The sequence below is a fragment of the Trachemys scripta genome, chromosome 5 (assembly GCF_013100865.1).
Source record: "Trachemys scripta elegans isolate TJP31775 chromosome 5, CAS_Tse_1.0, whole genome shotgun sequence".
In the NCBI taxonomy this organism is placed as follows: Eukaryota; Metazoa; Chordata; order Testudines; family Emydidae; genus Trachemys; species Trachemys scripta.
Window position 1 is genome coordinate 9,135,260 of NC_048302.1, and position 9,833 is coordinate 9,145,092.

Consider the following 9,833-nt stretch of genomic DNA (forward strand, 5'->3'; position numbering starts at 1 on the left):
CCTCTGCCCCAGCCCTGAGCCCCTCATCCCCGGCCCCACCCCAGAGCCTGCACCCCCAGCCGGAGTCCCTCCCCCCCACACCTCTGCCCCAGCCCTGAGCCCCTCATCCCTGGCCCCATCCCAGAGCCTGCACCCCCAGCCGGAGTCCTCCCCCCCACACCTCTGCCCCAGCCCTGAGCCCCTCATCCCCTGGCCCCATCCCAGAGCCCGCACCCCCAATCGAAGCCCTCACTCCCCTGCACTCCAACCCTCTGCCCCCGCCCTGAGCCCCTCATCCCCTGGCCCCACCCCAGAGCCCACACTCCCAGCAGGAGCCCTCATCCCCCCGCACCCCAGCCCTGAGCCCCCTTCCAGACTTCAAACCCCTCGGCCCCACCCCGCCACATGAATTTTGTTATGTGCACCAATATGAAGGTGATGTGTGTCACACATCACCTCCGTATTGGTGCACATGACAAAATTCATTCCGCACAAGGCGCAAATTTTAACAGTGATTAACCATTAGAACAAGCCCCCCCGGTGGATCTTTTGATTTTTTTGAAATCAAGCCTCAGTGGCTTTCTAGAAGATGTGCATTAGCCAAACACAAGTTATTGGGCTCAGTCCAGGAGTAACAGTGAAACTTTCTGCCTTGGCCTGTATTATACAGGTGGTCAGGCTAGACGATCTATTGATTACGGCTAAGCTTTTGTCACAGATATTTTCAGTAAAAGTCATAGGTCATAGGCAATAAAGAAAAATTCATGGAAGCCATGACCTGCCCGTGACTTTCATTAAAAATATGGGGATCTGCGGGTCCCGACACGGGCTGCAGTGGGGCAGCTGTGCACGTGGCTAGGAGCTCTGAGGGCCCCCACTGCGGATTGGGTGTCGGAGCTCCAAGGTCCGCCGCCACCCATGGTTGGGAGCTGTCGGGGACCCCGCTGCCTGCAGGAGGTGGGGGCTGCGGGGTACTCCTGCCACCCGCAGCTCTGGGGGTCCCCCTGCCGCCTGTGATAGTCAGGAGCTGTGGGGTGTCCCTGCCGGGAGTTGTGTGGTACTCCCATCTGCTGCAGGCTGAAGTCATGGAGGTCACTGGAAGTCACGGATTCTGTGACTTTCACAACCTCTGTGACTAAATCGTAGCCTTACTAATGATCCCTTCTGGCCTTAAACTCTATGAATCTCATTCCTGTACTCATGGCTGTAGAGGGCTTGAGGGCTAGAATTCGTGAAATTAGAGAAGAGACTTGGGAGTGACTCCCTCCACCCACTCAGGCCCATACGCTATCCGTGTGTAAAGAACTGTGCATGTATTCAGCTTAGCCTGTTGGTCCTGGCCTAAGAAGGGAGTGAGAGAAGCAAGGCTTGGTTTCAAGGAGAATTGATTGGAATGGATACAGCTCTCCTGGAAGAATTCTCCCTTTCTCCATCTGGCGTGTTGGCAATACTGTTAAACCTGTGCTGGATGTGGCCGTGGTGCTGCTGAAAAGAAAACCTTCGAATCTTTTACTTATGCTCTAAATACCTTGAACGTTTCTTTCCACCACAGAGCAGTTCCATACGTTTGGTACTTTGGGCTAGACAGAGCAAAGGCATGGCCACACTTCACAGTGATATATATCATAGGACACCATTTTTAAAAATGTATGGGCTGAGCAGTTTTCTGTAAAAGAAGCTTTTGCTAAGATCAGTTATCTAGTGCTGAATTTATTCCCCTTTTTAGATCACTTGACCCTCCCAATAGGTGGTGGTAATGTTTCCTGACAAAAGCTGTTTAACTGGTTAGGGGGAAGATAGTTTAAAACTAGTTGAGATCCTGTGATGATGACTGACAATTAGGCGTTTAAAATGTATGATAAATGGACCAGTACTGAAATTATGATTATATAAAGTTGTAGTACAAAGTGGCATTTCTTACTTCGATCCACAGGTGGCAGCATAATCCCATCTTTTCATTCATACAAAAAGGGCATGTCTGTCCTGCCCTGCACTCTGCGCTGACTGGGAGGGAGACTGAACAGTTTCTGATGTATGGCTTTCATGATCCATCTATGCAATATAATTTATTTTAATCACCAAACTGACATTTTAATTCAAGTAGCGCTTATTAGCCAATCATGCTATGATATTGTGAAACCTGTACAAGAGGGTGCCGCTCTTTGGGGCAATCTCTTGGCCTGAGACTGCCCCAAAGTATCCTCAAGTGTATTGACTACAATTCTTCTCAGTGGTAAGAGAGCCACGTCTGTTAAAGGCTCAACAAAAATTGTGTGCATACGTTGGTTGCTTAAGACAGGTTTCACTCTGCTTACCATCATATTTCAGCTAATTATGTACATGTAAGTAGCCTTGATGTTATAAACAAAAAACCAAACCAAACCCTGAAATGTTGGCATGCTCAGTCTGAGCTAGCAGGTGATGAACTTTCTGAATAGTTCATTGTTGAATAGTTTATCCTGGAATGTGGACTCAGTGCTCCTGGATGCACCATTGTACAAAAGGATGTTCTACGATTTTGAATCGACATTGTGTTCTCAATGGCTTGTTAGAGACCGTCCCTAGAAGGGAAGGATTTCAAATATGTTTTGAACAAGTTTTTCTACATCACTTTCCCTGATTGTTTGGCTAAACTAGTGAATTATTGCAGTTTTGGGGTGGTGCAGAATTCTTACCTAAATTACCCTCTCCCTGGGGCAATTTGTATTATGAAATGACCTTCATAAAAGGGGGAATGTGATTAGCCAAAGAAGGTTGAGACTGCATATGCTCCTTTTTAATTTCCTGGGTAATTAATCAATTCTTTCTAAAATATAGAAAAAAAGATTTAGAAAAGTAATGCCAAATTTCAGGCACCGCAGGCAGCTAAACTAAGTATTTGCACTTTTGCGGAGGGTGTTAAAGCACTTCTCTTTGATCTCAGGTCTCAGTGCACTGGGCGAATGTTGAAATGCTAGTATAGTCAGACACTTATTAAAGAAATTGAATACATTTAAGAAATTGCTGCCCCTGTATAACATCCTTTCACATTTGAGTGTAGTGTAGGTGGTATTGATTTTAGTACTTTGGGGGATTTTCTACTTAAATAGCTGTGAAGAGATTTCTGTCAACACTGGAAGTGCTGATATGTTTCAAAATGCAAATACATGTGGGATTGGTAGGGCCCTTCATTTTTGTTTTTCCTGTTGAAAACCTCTGAAAAATGTCCAGATTTTAAAAAACCTAGTTATTCAGGTTTTGCCAATTTTAACCTGAATTTTACAAGAACCAGAACACCTGAGACCTGGCTCCGCTCTCGCAGTTTCCAGTTGTTAGCTGGTAGCTGCTACAGCTGCAAAGTTGGGGAGCAAGATGGTTCTATACCAGTAAAACAGTATGGCTTGCTTTTTTTAGGTCTGGTTGTGTTTAGTTTATTTTCTGGTGGTGCACTGATTCCTTGTTCCCGGACTAGACGATGAAAATATTTCTTGTATCCATTTGGTGACACCCTAAATCCAAATTGTTAGCATATATGGGCCTAGAGAAGGATGATAGCTGTGTACTCATTCTCTGCTTTACTCATGTAAGTTCGGAACGAAACAAATGCATTAGTGTCTGCTATTTGCAGTAGAATGCATGCTTGTGAACTCTGACTTTCCTAAATGGTTCCAGTATAATTCTGAGATGCTTTGGCACTAATGTCCATCTGCAAACAAACACGAAAAAAAGGAGCCTGGTGAAAATATCCAGTCCAAACAATATCTCTGTATGCAATTTGATTTCTAAAGCAATGTTGTTCTAAAAGGAGTTGCAGGATATTACATAACCAGTCTGCAAAAGCGGATTCATTTATTCATTATCTATTCGCATGCAATGTCAATTTTTGTTTTACAGTTGTCTTCTAATTGATTTTATATTCATGTTGGTCATCTGCTTTAAAAAGATGGGTATGAAGTTATAACCAGGGTATAAAAAAATAGAGACATGAAATATCATGGTTAAAAATGAACCAGAGGTACCAACTTTTTGTTTTGATTTTTGGAACATCAGAAGTTGTCTATTTTCCAGTGTTAATTTTTCACTTTGTTCTTGAAAAGATTGTACAATATGATCAACTGTTCCTCCTCTCCCTGGCACCCTTAAACACCAGAATCCATAATTGGGCACAACTGTTATTAGGTTGTGTACTTGTACTCTTGTCTTGTCTACGCAACGTGAGTTCTAATAAGGAGACAAATGATTTGTATTCATTATAAAGCACTGTAGAAATAATATTACATTTTCATGTAAAAGTTTTAGTATTTTGACTATAGCGTATGTGGGTGTGTATCACATAAATGATAAAAGCACTTGATCCACACGTATGCAGCCACGTACTGAGTAGCCTTGAAAAGCAATGTAGCATACCACAACCAAGCTCTCCGTGTATTTAACTGGAATTGATTCTATATACTTATTACACTGCCTATCAACTTAGAATGTGGACATCATTGAAATAAGTGATTTGAGGAAATTGTTTATCACAAATTATAGAGTAGTACTTTGCTTTCCTGTTCCCATCATTCAGCGCCACTTTCCTAATGAGACCAGGTTCTGGTACCAACCAGCCAAGGTACCAGTTGTCAGGGGAATAGGAAACATCCAGAGACTCATCTTACCTCATGTCCTAAAAGAGGTCGGATTCTCAGCCATAATAGGCTTGTATTGAGAATTCTGTTGAATTCCAGAAATAAGTGCCCATTACTGACATCATCAGATCCTCACTAGTTAAGTTATGGGGATTAGGAGATCATGTCTTCTGAGGAACTGTCCCACATTGAGGTGTCAATAGAGGAGGGTTTGGAACAAGTGGCTAGATTAAGCAGTAATAAGTCAGGGCCAGATGGTATTCACCCAAGAGTTCTGAAGGAACTCAAATATAAAATTACAGAACTATTAAGTGTGGTATGTAACCTATCACTTAAATCCGCTTCTGTACCAGATGACTGGAGGATAGCTAATGTGACTCCCAATTGTTTAAAAATGCTCCAGAGGAGGTCCTTGCGATTACAGGTTGCTAAGTCTAACTTCAGTACCAGGTAAATTAGTTGAAACTAATTAGTTTCAACAGAGTTGTCAGACATGTAGATGAACAAGATTTGTTGCGGGAGAGTTAACATGGCTTTTGTAAAGGGAAATCCATGCTTCACCAATCTATTACAATTCTTTGAGGGGGATCAACAAACATGTGGAGAAGGGTGATCCAGCAGATATAGCATACTTGGACTTTCAGAAAACCTTTGCCAAGGGCCCTCAACAAAGGCTTTTAAGCAAAATAAGCAGTCATGGGATAAAAGGGAAGGTCCTCAATAACCAGCTAAAAGATAGGAAACAAAGGGTAGGAGTAAAGGGTCAGTTTTCAGAATGGAGAGGGGTAAATAGTGGTGTCCCCCAGAGGTCTGTAGTGGGAGCAGTGTCGACCGGTGGAAGAGTTTCATAGACATAGGAGACAGGACCCTTTCCAGGAGATGGACCTAGACTATGGAAGTCATTCTTGCAAGAAATAAGTGATCTTGGTTCTCGCCTACAGTCTGGGGAAAAAGGGAGAGAGGATTTCAATTTTAATTAATTGGGGGGGGGAGGTGTAGGTACAACTTGTGAGGGCTGTAATAAGTACAGTCATCAGCTTCAGCCTCCAGTATGACAGTGATTGCTGGTTTGAAAAAAATACATGGAAGAAATGAGAGAAATTTTACTGGAATGCATTTTCAGGGCAGTGTCAGAAATGACTTTTTCAAGTTAAAACCAGTCCATTTGTGGTGGGGTTCTTCATCCCACTGACAGAAAGGAGGATTGTTTTAAAATTAAGCTGATTATGCTACTAGCCCAGTCGTCACGGGTGACATGATCAGAAACACAGTTATTTTGTATTGTTAAAACTCCTTAGCTTTGTTTTGTGGAAAGCTTAAAATAGTTCCTTTTTTATTGGTGGGGGAAAAGAAAGAAAACTGATATTGAGGAGCGTGTGATGTAGTCTTTTAACAGAAACGTTAATGTTTCAGTAACTGAATTTATAAAGTGCTGTAAGCCTTTTTTTCCCAAAGCAACTGTGTTCTGGAGTTAAACAAAGTAAGTGCTAATGGAGCCAGTGTGTCTGAAGCAGGTAACGTCAGTGGGTGTTTACCAGCATCAAGGTTTTAAACCATACTGCATAAAATAACTTCTTGAGGACATATGAGCTGCAGTTGTTTTGACAACTGTATATTAAATGTATATGGAAATTCAAAAAATCTAGTCTTACACAGCATTGTGTGCCTTGTGTTTTATTTATGGTTTGTTAGCCAAACCTGCTGACAGGCTATATCTAACTTAATGCCCATGGAATGAAGGGAGGTGGGATTGTACCAGTCGCTTCGTGGATAAGGCATTCCAGAGAATCTGTGAAACTTTACATGATGCACAGTGTTTTCACTGCGGATGACAGCTGCTCCAATTAAGACTTTGCTCCTCTGTTCTTTTTTTTCCTGCTTCCAGGGTTCTTAGATAACTTTTCTCTCTTTAACACAGGAAGGACTTTAGAAATCCATTAACTGTATGGCATTGTTTATATTATAGAGGTAATATCATCCAGCAGATTGATGCAGTAAATGTCTCAAATCTTCATTCAGTTAGAGTAGGAGGCTGACAAGTCTCCTGTGATAAGGGCAGCTAATCTCAGAAAATTAAGCTGCTGTCTCTGGCTGGAGTTAATGGGTCACCAGGATATTTTGAACTGAGGTTTGTAAAGCACATTGAAGATCTAAAGAGCTGCATATGTGCCAAGCAAAAGGCTAAAATCATTATTGAGTTAATATTAAAATGTGTTGCTTGCAGAGTGCTCCCCACTAGCCAGGCTCTGGGGTATAGTCAGCACAGAACTCAGTTTCAACTGCCCTTTATAATTTAACATCTTTTCTCTAGAAATCCATTTTCAGAGTGGCTAACTGTGTGCTCGTTCTGTGATGCTACTCCTACTGTGGTTTGCAATCAGACTTCTGGTATCTGTGTTGTCATAGAATGATATGGAGGAGTGTTGGGCAGTTGAGGTTTGCATATTCGTAGTGTCCATGAATGGGATGGTTTTTTACCTATGCGTCATTGGCCAGACTATGGAATGAGTGTTTGGTTTGGCGTTTTAGAATTTCAGAAGCTGTGGAGGAGCATTCCCGTGGATTCCATGGATGAGGAGAAAATAGAAGAGTATCTGAAACGACAGGGTATTTCTTCCATGCAGGAAGCCGGACCAAAGAAAATAGTAAGAGTTACAAATCACAAATCTTTCAAATGGGGCTTTTCCTCAGCTCCCACGATATTAGTTCCAATGGAAAAGAATCAGTGAGATGGGATGGCGCATATTCACTCTTGCTTATGTGGGGCTGGACCTAACGATTTCCACTGTAGCATTGTGACCTCTACAGTTCATGTTTAGATTAGTGTAATCCAAAAGGCATCAACGAGGAGGGGGAATACTAAAAAGCCACTGCAGCTTTACAAGTTGCTTTTTCTAAAAGCGGTACCGTCCAGTTGTGGGGTGGTGAAATCAGTTAAAATGGTGGGGAGAAGGTTTCCCCCCCCAGCTAGCCAACTTAAGTATTGATACAAAGCATGTAGTCAGCCCCACCACAAAGGCTGGGGATCAAATACCGGTGTTTTTGTGTGGAGATCAAAACATAGCTATGAGCTCTCCATAAAGGCCCCGTCGACCTTAAAATAGACTTTTGACATTAATTCATATATAGTGTGTTACATCTCTGCTGTCCTACCTCAGACTCTCAACCTTTCCGTGGAATGATTTTTAATGTGGTAGTGGAGAAAGCATTTGTCCCTGTTTTTTGTTCATCTCCACACTAGATATTTTGGTGCCTGTTACCACATAGCTGTTGCCACAGGTTCATACCAGTCCCCTGGGGTGTTAAATATAAGCTCATTGGGAATAATCAGTATTGCCACTGACCATATCGTGTGTAGATGTATAGAGCATATGTAATATTTTCTATGTAGTGTACAGTATATTCTGTATAGACATATTTCAGAGTAGCAGCCGAGTTAGTCTGTATCCGCAAAAAGAACAGGAGTACTTGTGGCACCTTAGAGACTAACAAATTTATTAGAGCATAAGCATATTGACTCTGCTGTGGTGCTCAAAACAGAGGGGAATATTCCATACAGCCAGTACTCACTGCGGATATTTAAAACAAGTGACCTTTTGGTACAAATTGAGAGAGAAAGTGCCGTCACTTATTTCTCGAAATAATGTGCTGCTTTCCCCACCGGAGCACTGTTTTACTACAACATTTCAGACTTCAGTGAATAATGTTGAATTCTGTAAGAATGTCAGATCCTTGTACACCTGGGTGGCAGCCTTGTGAGTACTGTTCCCTTCTCCTTTTAGGCTCCTATTCAGAGGAGGAAGAAACCTGCTTCTCAGAAGAAACGGCGGTTTAAGACTCACAATGACCATTTGGCTGGAGTACTGAAGGATTACTCAGATGTTGTTCCTGGCAAGCAGTGAAGTTTGGTTCTGGAACAAACATGCTTTTTTATACAGGCTCTTTGGCGCTGGAGTTCAATGTTTGCTTGAAGACTGACTGACTGTATATAGTAATGTGGTGTGTCCCCATCCCTGCAACTGTCAAGATGAAACAGTTCTGTTTAAGAGCAAGTACAAATTACCAAATGTAGAGTTTTATTTTAATTTAATTAGCTAACGGGAACTGTGACTTTGTAAGAGGTCTGAAAGGACAGCCTCTTGCCACTAGGGGGTAAAAGATGCAGAGCATGTAAACCTAGAGCTCCTGGTAAATGCTTCACTGTGCTTCTCAATGATTTAAAGGGGATTTTTCTTGTATTGCTTTAGAGTGGGTTTGCAGGTAGAGGTGAATACAATATTCATTGTATTTGTTCCAAGAGAACATACAACATAATTGCAGAAGCATTTGTTTAAAGAGGCAAGCGCAGTCACAGTTTGTATATTTCTTCTTTGCTTTGGCATTGAGCTTTAATGAAAGTTGATGTTGTCTGAGGCTTTGGCATGGAAATACACCACCAGAATTCCCACCAGGCTGCGTGCTGGAAATGGGGCTGCAACCTCACAATGCTAATCAGAAATTGCCCTCGGGATATTGCTGATGACGTTGTATTGGAGGCACATGCACTGCACAATTCTGTGTTATGGGTTAAAAGGGTCAGACAATAAATAAAATGGCAATGTATTACTAAAAGGGACAGGTTTTTTTTTAAAAATAAAGCCTATAAAACTGGCGTCAGTACATTTCTTCTTCAGAGACAAACTGAATTAAGGGATAACCAACATCTGTTGTGACATCACATTTTCCTTCACAAGTTGAAGGATAGGAGTTTTTGAATTAAAAAATCCGAAGTATTGGTTCAGTTTTCATTGCTCTGAGCTAATGCCTTTTATTTTTCTTCTTGGATAAAAATAACACCCAAAATGTAAATATGCACAAGATTCTATATGTATGTGTATACTCCTGTGAAACTTACCAGTGGGATATAGACAATTTGGCTAACTTATAATGAATGGGAGGGCAATTAACACTAGTTTTTTTGTGGAATCACAAGTGAGCAGCAGATGCCCTGCACCTTAGGGAGTAGCAGTCACTCTTCTCAAAGTTAAACAGTAAGGATGACAGACAGGGTGGACTAATTGAAATCAAAACAGTTTAAATCACTGATCTAAATCAGCAAGCAGTAAACCTTCATTTAACTCATCAGTTTTAATTGTGTTTTGCATTTATATTTTTTAGTTATTTTCCTAAAGAAAGGTTGATTCTTGTTGGTTGGTAACCGGTAAATCATATTATTTGTAACTAAACATAGCCTTTTCACAAATGCGG

At 41.7% G+C, this 9,833-nt stretch overlaps 1 protein-coding gene across 1 annotated transcript in view; it reads left to right on the forward strand.

Moving 5' to 3' along the window:
- GTF2E2 (general transcription factor IIE subunit 2) overlaps window positions 1-9,237 on the forward strand; it is a 45,863-nt gene extending 36,626 nt beyond the window's left edge. The window contains exons 6-7 of the mRNA XM_034772121.1: window positions 7,116-7,231; window positions 8,369-9,237. Coding sequence (XP_034628012.1) covers window positions 7,116-7,231; window positions 8,369-8,488 — 236 coding nt within the window. The 3' untranslated portion in view covers window positions 8,489-9,237. The remainder of the gene's footprint in view (window positions 1-7,115; window positions 7,232-8,368) is intronic.
- The last annotated feature ends 596 nt before the right edge of the window (window positions 9,238-9,833 follow it).